The 20,993-nt window shown below is 46.1% G+C and overlaps 1 protein-coding gene across 1 annotated transcript in view; it reads left to right on the forward strand.

The window, feature by feature from the left end:
* Positions 1–19,697, forward strand: part of TTBK1 (tau tubulin kinase 1) — an 85,274-nt gene extending 65,577 nt beyond the window's left edge. Inside the window, exons 13-14 of the mRNA XM_083433256.1 lie at positions 16,715–18,345; positions 19,162–19,697. Of these exons, the coding sequence (XP_083289382.1) occupies positions 16,715–18,345; positions 19,162–19,558 (2,028 nt within the window). The 3' untranslated portion in view covers positions 19,559–19,697. The remainder of the gene's footprint in view (positions 1–16,714; positions 18,346–19,161) is intronic.
* The last annotated feature ends 1,296 nt before the right edge of the window (positions 19,698–20,993 follow it).

Genomic DNA, 20,993 nt, shown 5'->3' on the forward strand with positions numbered 1-20,993 from the left:
GGTGAACACGCATGAGAAGTTTGGGTCAAGAGCTCAGTAGCTGAGAGGGATGTAGGCTGACATATTTGCAAATCACCCTGACAGCCAAAATCACAGTACTTTTATTGCAGCTTGTGTCAGGCATACAGACCTCAGCCCTTGCACCCCTGTGGTTTTGTCTTCACTCTGTGACTATTTTTGTCACTTAACTCTGCGTAGATCCGCCTGCACTTATTCTTTTCCAACTCTATCTGCCAGGCATGACAGTATAGCAACAATTTTTATCTTAACCCATCTATTGATTGCTATAAAGGCTTCCTGGCTTCAGAAACAAGGAGGCTAGCTTCTTGCCTCTGGCCTGGCTTTGTGCATTTCTGAGGAGAAACAGATTTTAAGCTAGTGTATAAGAAGGAACTGACCAACGTAAACCAATTCTAATTGTTTTTTAACTTGGAAAGTGACAAAAATACTCCTTTTAATTTCAATCATCCAGCTTCTCTTGGTGGAGAAGACAAAGTCTCATCAGCCAAAATCTATTCGGGCAGTCTGAAAAAGCAAGATTTTGGTTGCGAGAGCCACCCCTTGCTTTTAGCTGGTTAGATTAGATTATTCAGAGCCAGAGAAGAGGTGTCTTTAAATCTCAAATGTGACTTAAAATTGTCAGTTAGCCTCCAACCACTCTGCCCAAGGTGTGAGCCTCTTTGATGTGCATAGTTAGACTTGATAAAATCTCCCTCTGTCCTAAGCGAAAGTTCTGTTTAGCATTAACTGGATATCACCCTGACCTAAACTGAGATACCATGAACCAGCTTGATCCAGGTCTCTTGAACAGTGTAGGAGCTAAGTGATGCTGAGGTGCTTAGAGCAGATTCACCGAAGAACAAAACATAAGACTTAAAGAAACTTGGTCCAAGGTTGAAGAACCAGAATACTGAAGGTTCTGGTGCAGTAGTTGGTTTTGTGCTATAGAGCTTTCTGGGGCTTAATAGCATGGTTTTTTTATTATTATGGGGGTGTTTTTAAGATAATTAAGGCTTGCCCCACAGAGATGCCAGCTTGGAATGGTCAACACACTGGAATTGGGCCTCCAAATCCCAACTGGCTTAAACATTATTTTTTAAAAAAACATTTATTTGTTTATTGCTGTGCTTTTTGCTGTGCTCTCCTACTCCTCAAAAGAGCAGATTCTGCAAAACTGTCCAGTGTGATGGAACTCTCATCTCGAGTAAAAAATAACAACAGGAGGCTCAATAGATTGCCTCTATAGCCTGCCTGGGTTTTAATTGCTACACAGGAGCCTTTCATGTTCCTTGGCCCTAAGGGAATGGACTAAGTGCTTTTGTCAAAGTAACTCAAATGCAAGCCAACCAGGGTCATGATTTTAAGCCAAGGCCAGGTGAAGGGGGTTGCAGATACGAGATTTTCAGCTAGGTTCAAAGGTCTCCTCTTCAGTATAGTGATAATTCAGCTGCAAATGAGTGGTGCATTCTAAAAGCATTTATTGCGATTGATAGCAAAGCTTATCAATATGTGAGTTTTCTTTTCAAAGCAGAAAGATTTGTGCTTTTTGACACACTTACTGCACAGCCCCTTTTAACCATTTAGAACTTGATAATGGTATACCCTTTCAGCTAGAGATTTGGCTGCAGTCTTCCCAGCAGCATCCCTTCCTGCCATTTTCTGCAGTGGTGCTCGCCATAAGTGGTGATGTCAGACTAAAAAAAATAATGGGACTGTTTTCAAGTTGATTATTTATAGTGTGTGTGTTTTTAAGGGGGGGAAAGTCCCAGGAGAAAACCGCTGAATCTTTCAGATGTACAGGAGCATTTCTGGGCCACCAGACAAATTCCAAACTACATACCTCTCTCAGATTTTAGAATGGGGAAAAACCGAACAACAAAAACTTAGGAAATGATAAGAGATTCAGAGCAGTACATATATCAGACACACTCATATTCTCAAACACTCTGTTTTCTAAGAGAAGAAAGTCTAAACTTAAGGCTGCCTCAGTATCATTTATATGCATAGCCAAGTACTGGTTTTAACTTGAGATAAATTCTTCTGTTAATTTTACTTTCTCGCCAGCAGAATTTTCTTTGGTTTCCTCCAGATTTTATCTTAATTCCTCACAACAGTTCTCTCTGCTTTCAACATATCATTATGTATGTTTGTGTGTGTTTTTAGCCATGCCATTCCTACTTAGTTTTATTTTTTGAAGCATTTCTTGCCATTCTAAGGGATTAGATAAGAGCCTATGGAACAGAATAATAAGAGTTTTTGATCCTCCAGTTTTGAGAATTTAGTATCCCTTTGAGTCAGGGGGTTCATTTTCAACCTGATATGTTTGTGTGTGTGCACACATGGAAATTATAGACCTTGCATTTCTAAGCCTGCAGTCCTATGCACACTACCTTTACAATAAAACTCATTAAACTTGCTTCTAAGTAAACACAGAGTCATGTTCCAATGCTCCTAATCTCTCATCAGAAATGGCATTCTGTACAGTGGCAATGAAATTTATGTTTTGAGGAGGCTAGTTAATGGAAAGCTTCCTGTACTCATATTTTTAGTACAACATTTTTCTCTTCAGGCTGATCCTGCAGGAAAAACCCAGCTCTAGTGATCACAGTTTTGCTTATACAGCATGCATTCCATCCAAGCCTGAGCTGCAAAATAATAGCTTCTTCCTGCCAAGCAGCTTGAAGTTCAAAATACCTCACTGACACAAACTTGATTTGCAATTAATGAGCTTTGCACCAGCAATGTCTCACCAACAGAGTAATGTGTTGAGGACCAGAGACTTGGTGAGTCTTCAGTTTTGTTTCAAAGGTCTCTAGATTATGAGAATATACAGGGCAAAGCTTTTTGGATTGTTTTTGCTCTGTGCTTCATAAAGACCAAAATCTTTTCATCCACACAAATCAGTGGGCACTATTGGATTGTTTATTTCTCAAAAACTGCAAAGAGCAATAAACACAGGAGTTGCTCATAAAATTTGAGTTATGTTTTGCATGAAAGTTTCATCTGAGAGGGAGACCTCAGCTCTGTTTTGACTTGATACAATAAATTACCACCACTACCTTCTTGGTTTTCTTGTCCCTCAGCTCCTTACTCATTCCCTTGCCCCCCTGTTGTCTTCCCTATAACAACAATTCCATTTGCCAGTAGGCCTTTTACAAGGTTTCCCCCCTAGCACACTATTTTACCTCATTTTCCTGCAGTCTCTGCCCTTTCTTCCATCTGCTTCTCAATACCATATGTTTCATTATTGCTGCCCTGTCCTCCAACTACCCTGTCTCTAGCGGCCTTTGCACTCAGTTTATCAGCCCTGTTTGCCTCTTTGTCCCCTTCCTCTCAGTAGCACACAAATCCAGTTTCTTGTTGGCATTCCCTTAGTTTCTATTCCCAGGCAAACCTTTGGTTTCCTTCAGAGCAGTGGCTCTGATAGTCAACATACTTTGAATGGCACTTTCCTCTTACAAATTGGAATGTTTGTGAACATTCCATGACTCTGCAGCAACTCAGCCTATGGTTTGGGAATGGCTTGCAAGACAACAGGCAGGCAGTTCCTCCATATGATGTATATATGATGAAATATTAGCTTTTTATGGCATCTTTCATCCCAAATGTTCTGAAGTGCTTTACAAAAACATGTACACACTTGTATATATATGCATAGTATTTATTTATTTATTTATATATTTAACATAGCTACTCCATAATAATAAAATCCTTGTTCTGCTGTTGAAATTCCTCCACCTCTAATGGAAGGAAAGGACAATTTGATTCAACAGTCCCAATGCTGCTATATTCCAGTTTGTGATAAGCTGTGTAATGAGAGTGAATTTGATGCTCTAGAGAAGATGTAAGAAAGAAGAATGCAATTGGAGTGTATGCAGGACCTGGGGATGCTATTCCGGCTGGACGAGAGAAAAAAAAGCATCCAGGGTTCATTAATATCCAAAGAAGGTCGGGATCTCTGTTTTATCTGTGTGTTAAACTACACCATAGATCCGTTACTGTGAATCCAGTATCAAAGATTCTGTGAAATATCTTTCATTTTTGCTCCTTTGACATGAAATAGTCTGAGCTTCCCAATGATCTATCTTTTTGTGCAGGTGTCTGAAGTAGGCACTGCAGTCTGTGCTGCTTCATTCCTCTCTCATGAGTTTTGATGGTGCTTCCTCCATGTGCCATTATTGCTTGTTCAACACATTAGTGTGTGAATAATATTTGAATAAGGTGGTTTCAGGGGAGAGGACAGAATTGCTAATATTCATTCATATGGGTTGGTTGTGAACAGAGACACCAGGTTGCCCCAAGGTGGAGGGGGCCGGGTGTGCGATGCATGTGTGATGTGTGATGCTTCCATGTTTCGTTGCAGCAAAATTCGTACTTCACCAATGTAGTAAGTTTTCTGCATCCCCCGCAACCCCGCCAACCCAGTTTTTGGATAGATAACACATTGAGCAATGTCCCCTATTCTAAGTCAGGCTTCCTCACCAACCATGAGTAATGTTACTTGTGAATAGGCTTGCCAACCTGCCATTGGGCTGACTTGTGATTTTACACACAGGGAGATTTTACTGGCAAGTAAGTGTCCCAGCTTTTCATCATTTCAAGCAGCAGAGTAGCACATATACCTACGAATAAACCTGGCACCCCAGCCTGCTGCTTGAAGTGACATGTTTTTGTGCCTCAGTCCATATCTTGCCCACCATTGTTTCTCTCCTGATCTTTGTGCTTATGCAACAGGAGTGCTCTGGTGCAGTTTTCCTGTGCTTGAGAACATGGGTGGTTTCCCTTTCCTCTTCCTCTCCAAATTGGCTACCTTCTGTTTAACCAGCTCCTTCTTTATGATGTGAGCTACAGGTGGACACTGGCAGGTTATGGAAATGAAGGCCATATTAAAAACCAAATAGTGTGTTCCCCTTTCTCATATTTGCCCCATTGTTATTGTTGTTTTAACTACTGGGTCTTCTGTTTCTTTGACTGGACGCGGACGCAGTGTGTCCAAGGCCCACAAACAGCAGTTGTCACCCTGATATGTCTTACAGTGGTATGTGGCAAGCTTTTTCGGTGCTGGGAAGGCAGTGTCTTAGCATGCAAGCCCCATTTTTGAATTGAGTGTTGCAAAGAAAGTAGTTCAGTCAGATAGATGAAAAATCACTTTGGCAGTTTTCCTGAAGCAGCAAAGTGGTACCATATGTGTAGTCCCTAGATCACAATCACCATCCCTCTGTCCCACTTCTCCTTACTATAAAAGACACACCACCAACAAAATCCACCCCCGTCACCCAACCCTAGAGCTGTGCTAATGACGAAGGGGCTGCTGGGATGTTCACATTTTCTTAGCAGGCAATGTAGAGTGCTGCCTGCTGGGTCTGCCCCTGTGTGCCAGGGGTTAGGCACCTGTGCAGCTGTTGATGCTACCATCATATTCCAGTGCTGGAAGAAGGGCACAAATTGTATACTTCCACTGGGGTTGGAACCCTCAAGCCTGGTCCTCTGAGCTGCTGAGGTTGCAGTGCAGCTTCTCATCTGATTTAGCATCGGGTCAAATGGACTAGACTTTTGAAGACTTAGGCCATCATAGTTTTGTCCCTGCATTATCTTGCACCACTCACACCCTATGCCCTTTCAGCTATCTTTCTGTACAAGAGCGCTTGGTTGAAGCTGCGTGGCACTGTGAATTGTGATTTATTGGGTGTTGTCTTTCCCCACAACAGTATGAATCTGGTAGGGTGTGTGTTTTGTGTAATGTTGCCTAGTAAGGTAAGCAATCGGTCAATTGTTCTAGCTCCTTTCCTTGTTAGACTCTTACCTTGTTAGACGATTACCATTTAATCACTTTCTGGGTCACTATAACATTTAGATCTGCATCAGCAGTTCCACGAAACAGCACAAAGATGACATTTATAGGAAATGTTTCTAATTCTCCATTTGATGTATTGAAAGTCCTTCTTTGTACTACTCAAACCATTGAGAAAATGATCTTCTATTGAATGTACTTTTTTTAAAACAAGCTGCTAAACCATGTAACCTGGGGGTTGAAAGTTGACCTCCATTTTGCATTCACCTTGCATGCAACTTAACATTCGGATACAAACTTGCGCTTCGGAATTTCCCCCCCATTTTTTATGACGTGATGTGTTTTTCTGTTGGGTCCTGTCACCTCAGTGCACCTGGCTTAATTATATCTTTCTTTATAAGAAATCACAGAGCTTCCTTATCAACACATCATTGCAAGTGCAGACAGGTGATCTGCCTACATGAAATGTACCCACATTGCAAAAGCTGCTCCACGTTACCAATGGAATAAGAAGGATGCTCATGGGACACTTACTTGCCCCTTCCCTTTGGTCCTTCCTGAGAAAGGCAAGATCAAGGTCACCTTCAGCATTCTCAATGCACCAGGGAAAAATTAATATTTCCCAGATGATTTTTCTGTGTCCTCTTATTTGTTAGGTAGAGACAAGAACAATTGCTAATGAAATTTTCTCCCTTCCATATCTGCTTTACTGTCCCCCCCCCCCCAATAAAAGAAAGCAACAAATGAATGGTATGATCCAATAAGGGCAAACCCAGCTGGGCTTAGTTTCAGCACTTCTGATCCATGCAATCCACATTGTAGCCTTTGCTAGTGCTTCATTGGCCTATATAATGTGAAAGGGATAGCCAGCATGGGCTTGTGTAATCTGCAGAGCAGTGGGTGTCTTCATCAGGGAGTAATGGGAAAGTAGGTGCCTTCTGGTGGCTTCACATCCTGCTTTCTTGGTTTTGCAGCACTTGCAGTGCTGAACCAGGACAGGGAGGCACCATCTAGACCTCCCCTCGGCCTACAAAAGCCAGTGAAGGGTTAACTAGCACCTGATAGCAAAGTATTAGGAAGTCATGCATCTGCTGTAGCACTAAAGTGTAGACTGCTGAGGGTGTGGGAAGGGAATTACTGTAGCTCCACTGTGCAGTTTCTTCTGGAAGACCCTGTGCCTTTCATATTTCAAAAGGCAGGAATCATACAAGGTCCATGGTTCCCAGGAGGTTCAAAACCCAAGTCTCCAAGTCCCATCTAAACATCCTATTCTGCTGGCAAAGGATTATGCTGCTTCCAGGATATGCTAAGGCCCTGACTTAAAAACAAATCTATCCCAGAGAAAGCTGGATTCTTCATTGTTGGTTTGCCAGCTGCATTTCTCAGGGCTAAGGCCTCTTCCAGTTTCAGATGCTCGTTTTCTGTTTCTCAGGCCTTCCAGCTTCCAGATGCGCAGTTATAATAATTAATAATAAAAATCCTCAGGGACCAGCATATCCTTGCTTCGCCTTATCTCCTAAAACTGCAGGCTTGCTGTAACTGTTCAGTTGGTAGTGAGATTTTAATAAAAGGATGCAGAGTTGGATTTGTTTCTGTTCTGTTTATGCAACGTGGACACCCAGGTTTAGTCAGATGTGAGTGCCGTTAAATGCACTTTGGCTCACTCCCAAGTCAGTGTGCGTAGAATTGCACTCTTCATCACTTTAAAGGGCCAGACACACAAAGGAGCTGATCTCTTGAGCAACATTTGAGAGATCAGCAACAGGCTGTGAGATCGTGCTCTTCATCCTTAGAGGAAAACCCCCAGCACTGGAGTTTATGTCAGTGTATACCCTAAACAGAATTAAGTCAGAATGGGGGAAATCACTCTGAAAAGAGAGTGTGTGATCCTACAGCCAACTGTGTTACCTTTGCCTCTTATCTTAGAGCACAGGTGCATCCTGAATTGTTTTTCCAAAACGTTAGTTTGGATATCTTGAGCATTTTGTTTTGTTTTGTTTTTTTGCACGGGCAGTTGATTCTTAATGTTTAGAAAGCCCCTTGAAAACCTCAGGTACTAGATTGTCTTGGAGTCACTGCAGAAGGACATAAATATATTAAGCGGGAGCACTTGCCATGGCATCAGCTGAGGAAGGCATGGAGGCCCTTCTCCCTGGGAGAGTGGCATGTTTTACCTTGAATTGAGGGAGAGCAGGAATTAGCCTGGAAGGACCAAGCTGCCTGAAGGGGTTCAAAAGTTTTGTTTTCCCTGAGCCTTTTTATTCTTTGCGTGTATTCCCCGCAAGATCCTAAGGTAACACTCCCAAATCCCCACCCCACCCTTCACCCTTTTGTACTGCAATAACATTGTATAATATGCTTGCACTATTCTCCCGGGCGCACCAAGCATGCAAGAAGAATAAAAAAATATTGAAGCTTTTTTCACAATAAAAGCACTGTATTATTTGTGTATATAGAGAGGCTAAAGGCGAGAGAGAATTTTAATTCTGTCTCATGTATAAAAGCATGCACTGAATTACTGGTATGTAGAACACGCTGTAAATGCTGCAGAGTACTGTAAGATCCTACACTTGAAATCACAGTTAACAAGCAACTTCATCTAAAAAAAGGAAAAGAAACAAAAAACTAAACCGAAGCTGTGCAATGGATTTTGTGCCTTTTTTAAATCCATGTATCCAGACAATCGGAAAAAAGCTTGTATACTACCAAAACCTTATTAAAGAATCAAAGGCAGAACTTCGTGATGGTTGTTTTTCTTTGAGTTTGACCTTCACTGGGGGAAAAAATACTTTTGTTGTTCTTATGCAACTTGCAGGTCCATATGCAAGAACTCTGCCATTGGGCAGTGCCAGTATATATGCACATTTGTTTTTTTTTTTGTTTCCCCCCAATACGTAACCAGGGCACTTGACATCTTTCTGAAGGGCCTGCAAGACAGAGCTGTTCCACCAGGCCTTTGGTCAGGGCGCAGCCTGACTCCCTCCTTTGGCAATCTCTACAGAACTTTAGCCTAATGGTTGCCATCAATTTGATTTTAATTAATTTTTATAATGAAATGCTTTTAGAATGTTGGGTTATTTTATTGTTGTTAGCCGCCCTGAGCCCGGCTTCGGCTGGGGAGGGCGGGATATAAATATAATTTAATAATAATAATAATAATAATAATAATAATAATAATAATATTTCCCTTCTGGGATATCACCTCCTCTTGAAGGAAGACAAAGTTAACCTCTGACTTCAACTGTGGGTAGGAAATCCCCTGCTATGCTTGATGAGTCCTGCTGTCTGGACAGCAGAGTAGAGTTTTACTGGAGTTCCTCTGGACTCTATATTGTGATTCTATCACACACACACATCCCACCCTTTCCTTTCCCTTCCAGAACTCCCTAGTGATCCCTTGGACAGGGAGGAGCATGGGAAATAATTCATCTCCCCACCCCAGCTTGGATGTAGTCAACAACTTGATCTTTCTCATAGCACAGATGGAGAAGAAAACAGCTTCCCCATACCCATTCTAGGAACCAAGGAGAGTTCTGTTCAGTGGCCGGAAATTTATTCTCCCTGTGTGTTCAGACAGGAGTAGATTACAGCCATCTCTGAGCATGCCAGCGTGTTGAGACCAATGGTGGTAGCAAGATTTAGTGTGCCTGCTGCCTCAGGTTGACTGGTGATGTCACTCACTTCAGCTGAGGGCACAACTCATATGGCAAAGTTGACACCATGGGGTATAGCTTCTCCCAAGACACTCATCTGCACCCACACCAACTTCCTTGGAACTATTGGCTCCCAAAGTAAAAACCCGTGTTCTGGAGTGGCTTAAAGAATTGGCCAGAGGTTTGACTCATAGGGCTAGACAAAAAACAAGTGCTGTGCTATTTGGGGTGGAGTGGGGCAAGAGATCACCCTTGCTGGACAAATGTACTCCCATGAGTGCAAGAGGAACACCACAAGTGCAGGAGAGATTGCTCTCTCTCAGCTGGTCATTCCTTCAGCAGTTCCACTAATCAATCCCCATGCTCATGGTTTCATCTATTTGAGACTCTGGACAGCTGCTGCAACTCAAAATAGGCAATTCTGGGCTTGATCAGCAAAACAGTTGACCCCATATAAGCAGCTTAATCTGATTCTAGATAACTGGTGGAGCACCTTTTTCATCCTAGGGGTTTCATTCCCTTGTGAGCAACCTTTCTGCATGCTAATGGTGGGTGGACCCAGAGGGAAAGCAGAGGCGGATTTAGAGGAGCGCAACTGTTTTGGTCGCACTTGGGGCGGAGCCTCGGGGGTGCTGTGATTTAGAATGGAGCACAAGGAGCAGGGAAGCAGCCGATTTTGGGCATCACACTGAAATTTGAGAGCCCAAGATACGCCACTGGAAAAAGTGGGAAGAGCGATGGATGTGACTTTTAACTTTGTTACAATGTACCGTATTTTTCGCTCTATAAGACGCACTTTTTCCCTCCTAAAAAGTAAGGGGAAATGTGTGTGTGTCTTATGGAGCAAATCCAGGCGGGAGGCTCTGCTCAGCGCTCCCTTTAAAGAGCTGCATGGAGCATGTGTACTGCTCTTGGGGGTTTTTCCCCGAGGAAGAAGGGCAGACTGTCAGTAACGGGCTGCCCTTCTCCCTCCTGGGATGCATACAGGCTCTGCTCAGCGCTCCCTTTAAAGAATATTTTTTCCCTTGCATTCCCCCTCTAAAAACTAGGCACGTCTTATGGTCAGGTGCGTCTTATGGAGCGAAAAATACGGTACATCCCAGCTGCAAACGAGTCATTCTTACAGCTCAAGGCCACATTCCAGCCAAGTAAAAGCACCTAAGCTACAGTGGTGCCTCGCAAGACGAAAAGAATCCGTTCCGTGAGTCTCTTCGTCTTGCGGTTTTTTCGTCTTGCAAAGCAAGCCCATTAGCGGATTAGCGCTATTAGCGGTTTAGCGGCTATTAGCGGCTATTAAAGGCTTAAGGGATTAGCGGATTAGCTGCTAAAAGGCTATTAGCAGCTTAGTGCCTTAGAAAAAGGGGGTGGGGAGCGAAAAAAAACACCCCAGGAATCGCAAGACATTTTCGTCTTGCGAAGCAAGCCCATAGAGGAATTCGTCCTGCGAAGCACCTCTGAAAATGGAAAACCCTTTCGTCTAGCGGGTTTTCCGTCTTGCGAGGCATTCGTCTTGCGGGGCACCACCGTATTTTAGGGCAAAGCAGGTCCAGGCTTAAACACGGCTGGGAGAAATCCCCGAAGGCTGGGTAGAGAGGACTGTCAAGCCACATTTGGTTCTTCTTGCTAGAAGAAACGCGTTAAAAATGACTTCAGTGGTCTTGAGGTTAAGGACATAAGAAGAGCCTGCTGGATCAGGCCAATGGCCCATCCAGCCCAGCATCCTGCTTTCACAGTGGCCAACCAGGTGCCTGTGGGAAATCCACAAGGGCATCTCTCCCCTTCCTAAAGTTTGCAGCAACTGGTGCTCAGAAACATGACTGCCTCCAACTGCGGAAGCAGAACGTAACCATCGTAGCTAGTAGCTGTCAATAAATTTGTCTGATACTCTTTTTGGGACATCTAGGTTGGTGGGCATCACCGACCCTGTGGGAGCGGGTCCCATAGTTTAACTACTTTATTTATTTCATAAGATTTGCACACCACTTAATTGTAAGGGGGGGGAGGGCTTCAAAGCATTGTACGGAAAGATAAAGCAAAGAAGTTATCAAGAAAAAAATTCACAAGCATCTTTTAAAACATAGAAAAAGTTAGAATACTGAAGCAGGTTACAATTCACATCCCCTTTCTATTATTATTATTATTATTATTATTATTATTATTATTATTATTATTATTATTAAATTAAATTTGTATACCACCTCTACCCACAGATCTCAGGGGTACAACATTAAATCACAGTATAAAAACACAAAATGCGTGATAAAGACAAAAAAACAACCCAATAAACAACAACCCAATCAGCATCTGGGTAAGCTTGTGTAAACACAAATGTTTTTTAGCAGGCACCAAAAAGCATACACTGAAGGCACCTGCTTGGTTACAATAGGCAAGGAGTTCCAAAGTGTAGATGCTGCCACACAATATGATTATGTTCTTACAAATGCAGAACAGGTATTATGTGGCACCTGTAGTAGATCAAAGCGATTGAATGCAGTAAGGCAATCTCATAGGCAAACTGGTCCCAAGCTGTTAAGGGCTTTAGACACTAATCGTCACACCTTGAACTTGGCCCAGTGGCAGATGAGCAACCAGCGCAGTTCTCTCAGCACAGATGTTCAATGCTGGCAAGGCCTCATTCCTGGCAAGGCCTCACTCCATTCTGCACTAACTGCAGCTTCCGGATCAAGCGCAAGGGAAGCTCCACCCAGAGCACATTGCAGTAACTCAGTCTTGAAGTAACCAATGCATGAACTACCATGGCAAGGCTTTCCCGGCCCACAAATGGCCGTAGCTGTCAAACCATTTGCAGCTGATAAAAGGCACTCCTAGCCTCTGAACCTCCAGCGACAGAGCTCTGTTCTGCTCGTTACAGCTGTTGTCATGCTGGGTTTAAAGGTTTTGGCTGCTGTGTTGTATACAGTCTAGGACAGAGATTCCCAAACTTACTGCCCCCCCTGAAAAATAATAATTACTCAGCCGCCCCCCCCCAATCTACCTGCTGGCTCAGTCTGATCTACCCCAGGGGCAGGGCTGGTGCCACAGCTCACCTGCCATTGGCCAAATTGTTAGGTTGTGGGTGAACATATCAGACGACACAGCGATTCTTCAAACAGCTCTTGTTTATTCAGAGGCCAGAACAGAACTGAGCTGAAGGGCTCAGTCAGCCTGCTTATATAGAGCTCTAGTATAACGTTACTGTAGCAACTTTCTAAAACTATCCAATCACTGAACGTCACTTTTGATCCTTCATTTGCATAACTATCCACAGTATCCCCCTGCTGGCCCAGGGTGATGACTTCAGTACATAACACAAATAGACAGGCAAGCTGTGACCCATTTCCTGCGTGATGCCAAAAAAGGTTCACCCAAGCCCGGGAAAACCCTTTGCTTCCAGCACAAACGCTGAATCCAGGGGAGGCATTTCTGTCCCGCAATGGTGCCCGAACTGGTAGTAAGCGTCATTACACAACAGATTAAATATGAACGGTTTTTCAAAATTTCCTTCTCTTTCTTTATACTTCCACCTCCCCCTTATTTTTATTCAACGCCCCCTAATTGCACTACTACAAGGCTACTACTGCATCCCTGGATCATTCCAGCTTCCCCCCCAGGGGGCGATATTGCCCACTTTGGGAAACACTGGTCTAGGAATGTCTCTCCCTCTGGTTTTGACCCCTTTCTCCCACTGGGGTTGCTAATCCCGAAATGAAAAAGTATCCTCTGGCTTTCTCTGAGAAGGAGGTGTCATGGTAAGACAACCTCACCCACTCCCCACACTTTTAAAACTCCTCTTGCTCGCTGCTGCCTGGTTAATCCATTATAGTTTTCCAGCTTTTTGGCACAGCTGCTGCCTCCATGAGCCATTAGGAGGGGCACAAGGGCCTAGAAAAGAAGGTGGTGTCCTTCTTGACTGTTGGGCCCACGGCTGGTGTCGTCCGTTCATTCCTCCAGAGCCTGTCTCTGCATGCAGGGAAGTCCCTAACTCGCCAAACTTTTAAGATCCATCAGTTTACCTTCACCTGGTTTAGCCGGCCTGTCGAAGCCGTTTCTGCGATGTGGCGGCTGTCGCACACTGACAGCTTTTAGGAGCCGCAGGTGAGAGCTGAGTGCAGGGTGGGGACCACAAAATAAATAAATAACAGCAGGTAGATTTAGAAGCAGTGCAAAAAAGACACCCTTGGCAGAGACCTAAGCGTCTAGTACAGTGGTACCTCTGGATGCGAACGGGATCCGTTCCAGAGCCCCGTTCGTATCCTGAAGTGAACGCAACCCGCGTCAGCACGTGCACAGGTCGTGATTCGCCGCTTCTGAGCATGCGTGTGACATCATTTTGAGCATCTGCGCATGCGTGAGCGACGAAACCCGGAAGTAATGCATTCCGTTACTTCCGGGTCGCCGCAGAGCGCAACCCGAAAATGCTCAACCCGAAGCTACTTCAACCCGAGGAATGACTGTATGACTAATTTCCTGGGACAGGAGGATTATGATCTGTCATGTAGATACACCACCTGGAATTTCTTGTCCTTCTTTCTTCTGGCCAGCAGTCCTGGTGGAGCAGGAAGGCAGCGAGTGCCTCAACCACAGCCTCCCCACCCTGGTTGAACCTTCAACTCCTGGAGTCTTACCTCCACTAATGCTCCCTCTTGTTCTCATGGCACCCGCTCCTCTGCAACACCATCTTCCCTTTTCTTATTTTTCTTTTTTTTTTGGTCTCATCCCGCCCCTGCTTTCTTATTTCTATTCCCCATCTCTTTTTGTGGGACTCCATGGTAACAGTGCACAAAGGCATTTCACTCTCCCTGCAGTTCACATCCTTGACGGAATCTCAGGCACAGAAATCCAGCATCAACACCATCCTAAGAATTTTCTGATAATTATAAAGGATCTAGGAGTCTTGGTTGACCACAAACTTGACATGAGCCAACAGTGTGACGCGGCAGCTAAAAAAGCCAGTGCAATTCTGGGCTGCAGCAATAGGAGTATAGCATCTAGATCAAGGGAAGTTATAGTGCCACTGTATTCTGCTCTGGTCAGACCTCACCTGGAGTACTGTGTCCAGTTCTGGGCACCACAGTTCAAGAAGGACACTGACAAACTGGAACGTGTCCAGAGGAGGGCAACCAAAATGGTCAAAGGCCTGGAAACGATGCCTTATGAGGAACGGCTAAGGGAGCTGGGCATGTTTAGCCTGGAGAAGAGGAGGTTAAGGGGTGATACGATAGCCATGTTCAAATATATAAAAGGATGTCACATAGAGGAGGGAGAAAGGTTGTTTTCTGCTGCTCCAGAGAAGCGGACACGGAGCAATGGATCCAAACTCCAAGAAAGAAGATTCCACCTAAACATGAGGAAGAACTTCCTGACAGTAAGAGCTGTTTGACAGTGGAATTTGCTGCCAAGGAGTGTGGTGGAGTCTCCTTCTTTGGAGGTCTTTAAGCAGAGGCTTGACAACCATATGTCAGGAGTGCTCTGATGGTGTTTCCTGCTTGGCAGGGGGTTGGACTCGATGGCCCTTGTGGTCTCTTCCAACTCTATGATTCCATGATTCTATGAAATGAAGAAATCCCAGGCTCCCTCCAAATTGTTAGAGAATCTCAGGCACCCCTGGAAAATATTTAACGATTGCCCTTCCAAAACTTTTTTTTTTTTTGCCTGTGAATAAGGTGGTCCAACTGTGGAGCTATTATTTAATCTTGTTTTAATGTTCTCAAAGGAAAAAATGGGATTAGTCCCTGCTCCTTCCTGTCTTCCTCTCCTGAAGGGCAGCGCATTGCGGATGGGAGAGAATAGCCTAATTAAGCGTATGAAGTTCTATACAGTGGTACCTTGGTTATCGAACTTAATCCATTCCGGGAGTCCGTTCGACTCCTGGAACTGTTCGAAAACCAAGGTGCAGCTTCCAATTGGCTGCAGGAGCTTCTTGCACTCAATCGGAAGCCGTGTCGGACATTCGGCTTCCAAAAAAAGTTCACAAACCAAAACACTTACTTCCAGGTTTGCTGCGTTTGGGAGCTGATTTGTTCAGGAGCCGAGCCATTTGAGAACCAAGGTACCACTGTAGATATAATAATTATACTAACAAAAAAATTATTATTTGCACCCCACCCCATCTGACTGGGTTGCCCCTACCACTGTGGGTGGCATCTAACAGATATAACAATATAATAAAACATCAAACATTAAAAACTTTCCTATAGAGGGTTGCCTTCAGATTTCTTCTAAAAGTCATAAAGTTTATTATCTCCTTGACATCTGATGGGAGGGTGTTCCACAGGAACACCTACTGAGAAGGCCCTCTGCCTGGTTACCTGTAACTTCACTTCTCATAATGTGAGAACTGCCAGAAGGCCCTTGGAGCTGGACCTCAGGGTCAGGCTGAATGATATGGGTGGAGACGCTCCTTTAGGTATACAGATCAGATATATCAAGATCTAGATACACACACACACGTGCACGCATGCACGTAAACACACACACATGTTTATAGCAACACTCCTTCCATGCTATTGTGAATGGCTGTGAGCCATCGGATGTGTTCCAGTTTACTATTTTATATCCTCTTCTTTCAAAGTGATATTGCTGGTGTTGATGTCGTACCTCCTCCAGTTTGATGGCTTGGTGGCCCCTGAGACTGGCTGATGCATTAACTGTATAATGAGCTTTTGCATTGTTACCTGTCAGGAGTGTTCATCAGACATCACACTAGCAGGAGGTGTAGGGGAGGCCCTGCCTCTTACTTCTCTTTAGCAGCAGTGACCTGAGATGAGTGGGAAGCAGTGGCCTTTCCTTCCTTTCCTTTCCTACTAGTATCATGCCTGGATATTAATGATGAAGCACTGAAAAAGAATGAAGGGGGAATTCCACGAACTGTTGATCAGACATCCCAGAAGACACTCTCAGGCCCTAAGGACCGAGTTTAATACCATGCGGTAATGTAATGTCTTTGTCCAGAAACTATCCTCAAAGGCAATTTTTAGTATTTTTAGGTTCTGTCTTGAGCCTTCTCCAGTTCTAACCAATTTTTCATGAATCAGACATGGTCTGAGTCCATAATGATACGTTTCAAGCACATGACTTCCCCCAAAATAATTCTGGGAACTGTCGCTTGATGTGGGCACTGGGAATTGTAGCTCTGCTGGGTGTGAACCACAGGATTGTTTGGTGGAAGCCATGTGCTACTTTGGAATGTCTGGTGCAGATGCCCCAAATACATTTTCCATTTAGTGTTCTCGGGATAACTGTTTTCTCCTTCTTCCTTGTCTTGCTCCAGGTGTTCACACTGAAGCCTTTTGAAATGAATGGACTCTCCAAGGTGGTGCCTTTAAGTTTGCCTTATCAAGACTTTAAAAGGGATGTGTCAGAAAACAGGGAAAGGTCCAGAATTCTCCAGCATATAAAGAAGGTGGATTTCTCAAATGTTGTCTTAACTGCCCCTTGCAAACCACCGGCAGCCCATCTAGAAATGGCAAATGACAGATATGAGAAGGAGGAGGAGGAGGAAGAGGAGGAAGAAGAAGAAGAAGAAGAGGAGGAGGAGGAGGAGGAAGAAGAAGATGACGACGAAGCTGGTGACTTAGGAGAAGACCTTGGTCTGCACAGCGACTCAAGCAGTGACGTGAGCCAGAAAAGTACTGAGCACAGTCAGGAAGGTGCCCCCTCCACCCTCTTGGCTGATGACCAAAAGGAGTCCAAGGGCCGAGCTTCAGCAGCAGAAGTAGACTTGGAACTTGAAGAAGGCTCCAAAACATTGGTTCTCTTTTCGCCCGGTGACATCAAGAAGTCTCCCGTGAACGCAGACTTGGCTCCTGATGCCGATCTCGGCACTCTCGCTGCATTGACTCCACAGAGTGAGAAACCACAGCCAATGGGAAGCCAGCTTGATGTATCGGAACCAGGGACCTTGTCCTCCCTCCTTAAGTCAGAACCAAAGCCTCCTGTTACTGTGGCCACCACCTCGTCCCCTTTCACCAAAGTTGAGCGCACGTTTGTCCACATCGCGGAAAAGACCCATCTGAACATCATGTCTTCCGGTGGTCAGCTGATGAGGCACGAGGAATACCCTACTCCAGGGCAGTATGAAGAGATCATCATTGAGGAGGAGATGGAGGAAAATCAGGCACTTGTAGAAAACGGGAGCGTGAACTCGGCTCTGGAAGGGGGAGAGATGGAAAGCTGTGCTCTCTCAGTGAATCACATCGAAACCACCTCTGAAATTGCAGGGGAGCAGGCTGTGCTTCTCAATGGTGTTAGTAAAATGGAAGAGGACGACCTGGAACGCAAAGGCACAATTGCCCCTGAATCAGATTTAGAAGAAGCCGATAAGATGGATACAGAAGAGCCTGGCCTTGAAAATAACACTCTTGCAATGGAATCCTTTAAGAAAATGGAACTCCCGCCAGATGTTCCGAAAGAGAGCCCCAGAAAGCCCCTCAGCGTCAGGTACAGAAGCCGGATCCCCGTTTTGCTGTCCGAAGAGGACACTGGCTCAGACCTTTCGGCCTCACACTCCGGCAAAGAGCGGCTGTACAAGAGGCTGAAGCAGCAGGATTTGGCTCGCCTGGTGATGGAGAGGAGGCAGAACCGTCTGCTCAGGTTAGCTTCAGGTGCATCATCCTCTGCTTCCTCCAGCGACGAGAGGCGGCGAGCTTCAGAAACACTCTCGGCCACTGGCTCCGAGGAGGACACCCACGACTCAGACGATTTCACCCCGAGGAAGACGGGGAGTCAGGAGAAATATTCCCTGGTTAAGATGGAAGAGAGAGGCTTGAGCACAAAGAGCAGAATCCCTCGCCCCATTGTGCCTGCAAAGCCGCCTGTGATAGAACTGAAATCTGGGAGCCCCTCAACTCTTCTGCCGCCAGCACTGAGTAGCAGCCCAGGTGACAGAGCTGCGACCAACAGGTGAGTCTGTATGAGAGGCCCTCCTTCCTTCTGAAGCCAAGCGCTCACTATTTCAGCCAGCTAACCTCTAATCAGCTCCTCAGCTCCTCCTTTTGTCCACCCACAGGACTGTGATTTGTCTCTTCTCTTTAAGAGGTATCGCTAAGGTATTGCTTCACCTGCTGGATTTCCCCCCATCCCAGTTATGCAGTTACTCCATGCCCCCTCCCACAGCATTCCCTGACCTTCAACCTTCTTCCCTCAGTAAGACTTCAGCCTAGACACTCAGATCTGGCTCCAAGGGCCTTCTGGTGGTTCCCTCACTGCGAGAAGTGAGGTTACAAGCTCCCTGGATTCTTCAGCTATCTCTAATCCCCCTCCTCTGCTTCAGCCTCGGAGTCTGAACTGCTCCCTGTCACAGGCTCTTCCTCCTCACTAAACCCTGTTGCCCCTTCAGCATCCAGGCCTTCCTTCCAATCCTCTCCCCCTGACCTCTCCTTGGTGTCCCACCACCAATCCCTGGGCTCTGAGCCTTCCTCCTCTGGGGTTTGTCTTGGAGGGAGGGTTCCTCAGCTGGTGCCTCCCACCATTTCTCCTCATCCAGCCAGTCCCTGACAGGTAGGGGGACAGGCTTCGTCTCCTGTTCTGAGAGTGTAGTACTAACCCTGGCAAAATATATGAATCAGAGCTTTTTATATAGTTGTGTGACTGTGTATGTGGGCTGCCTGGCTGCCCCTCTCCTGCCACAAGTTTGATGTAGCCAGTAGCGTTAGCTTTGCCATTAAATTCTCTTTGTTTTCTCCCCACCTCCTCTTTCTCTTTGGTATCCTCCTGCAGGCTTCAGGGGCAAAGACCATCCGGCGACTCCCGGGCGAAAGCAACGCCGACTCCCGCCGTACCTCCCTTGCGGAGCAGTCCGAGGAAAACCCCCCGCCCCCCACCTTGGAGTCCCAGCCTCCCCCCGCGAAACCTCAGTGCTTCCCCCAAGAGCCAATCACTGTCCAGAAAAGAAAGCTCATCGCCCTCCCGCCAACATAGGTCAGGTACCACGTTCCCTCCGTGGGTGCAACCTTCTTCCAGGGCTCCCTCCAGAGCTCAGGCAGGTGGGCTGCTGGGAGACGCCCCGGCGTCCCCCAGTGCAACCCGGAAAGGACCGAGAGGGAAAGCCCAAACTCAAATTCCAGCAACCAAAGGAAGGCAAGTATCCCAGGAAGGCAAGGCTACTGCTAGATAATGATCTGCTGCTGCCAAACCATTTTTGACCAACCGACCTACCATCTCGCCAGGCTGGAGAAACCTCTGCGTATGCTATACACTCAAGACGCCGCAGCACAGCCTTACACCGTGTCGGAAATACAAGCATATAGCAGCTAGCTCGACTTCAGTGCTTCACTTACCCACAAGCTCACGCTGTCTCAATCCAGCTCTTTAACCTGGCTGGGGCCTCCCCGGCCAGCTCATGCTTGCTTGCTATTGCCCAGCCACCAAGCAGCGACTCGGGCAGCCTGCCCCTCCTTCCTCTCACGCCGTCTTTTCTTCCCGCACCCCCCTTTCTCGGTTAGCAATACCACCGTCTCCTTCGCGGAGCCCTGGCACTTGGGGAAGGCGGCTTTTTTTATAACGCACCGGCCAAAATCAGAGGAGAGGTGAAAGGGCTGCGCCTCACCTGGAAGAAGAGTCTTGGTGTGAACTTCTGAATGGTCAGGTCAACCCAATGCCCTTGCCTCCCTCACTGCCCTACTGCCCTGCCCTTCGCCACCCCACCCTGCCATCCCCGGGCCGTCTTCGGGGCAGCTCCGACCGGGCTGCCTGTCCACTCTCCCGTAGTATTTTGACCCCGAGCACTGATGGAACAAAAGTCACAACCAGACTCCTCGGTGGCTGCCTTGCCTGCAGTGTCAAGCAAGGGGAATGTATGACTATAACTGCTAGCCAGAAGGAGAGGAGCTGTGTGTTGCTTCAGGTGTATAGAGGGCCTCTCTGTTGGCAGGCCTGAGGAGCTCGTTGCTGGTGAAACGATGAGCATGTTAAGGCAGGGGTAGCTTCCCCCCCCTAAAAGCATGCAGCTGCTCCAGTGTCTTGTGAAGGGGAGGGACCTTAGTCCTGATTTGTTCAAGCGATGCACCTGTAAGTTACCTGTCCACCGGGAGGTTGTATTGTGGGCAAAGGCTTCCCAGGGAGCCATTAGCTGGTCTCTTTTCTTGGCAGAAGACAAAACAACCTCTGAGCCCCAAAGTATGATCTGTGGCCATCGCATGGTTCCAGCGTGCAGGGTTTCCTCTGAATGCAAACGCAGGAAATCTATGAATCGGTCACTGCCTCTTGCTCTGGGACTTGGTCTCTGTGCTGGACATGCAGGCGGCCACAGATTTCTTTTTGGAAATGGGCTTCTTACCCCCAAATGTCCTATACTGGCGGTATCTGCTTGCTTCCGAAGCACAGCTGTGAGACCTTAACTACAGTACTTACTGCTTGGTCCGTGTGACAGTAGCTGGTTTTCGGGGTTGGTGCTTGCTGACAAAACAGTATCTTGACAAACAGTATCGTTTGGGGAGGTCAGTTTCGCAGCGTCCTTCTCACCATGCTCTCCCACCTGGGAGATGATTTCGTTCGCCAGTGGGGTTAGGGAAAGGGCATTCTCTATAGTGGCAGCACAAAACAACCAGCCA

This window comes from Podarcis tiliguerta, assembly GCF_965153285.1.
Source record: "Podarcis tiliguerta genome assembly, chromosome: 3".
Classification (NCBI taxonomy): Eukaryota; Metazoa; Chordata; class Lepidosauria; order Squamata; family Lacertidae; genus Podarcis; species Podarcis tiliguerta.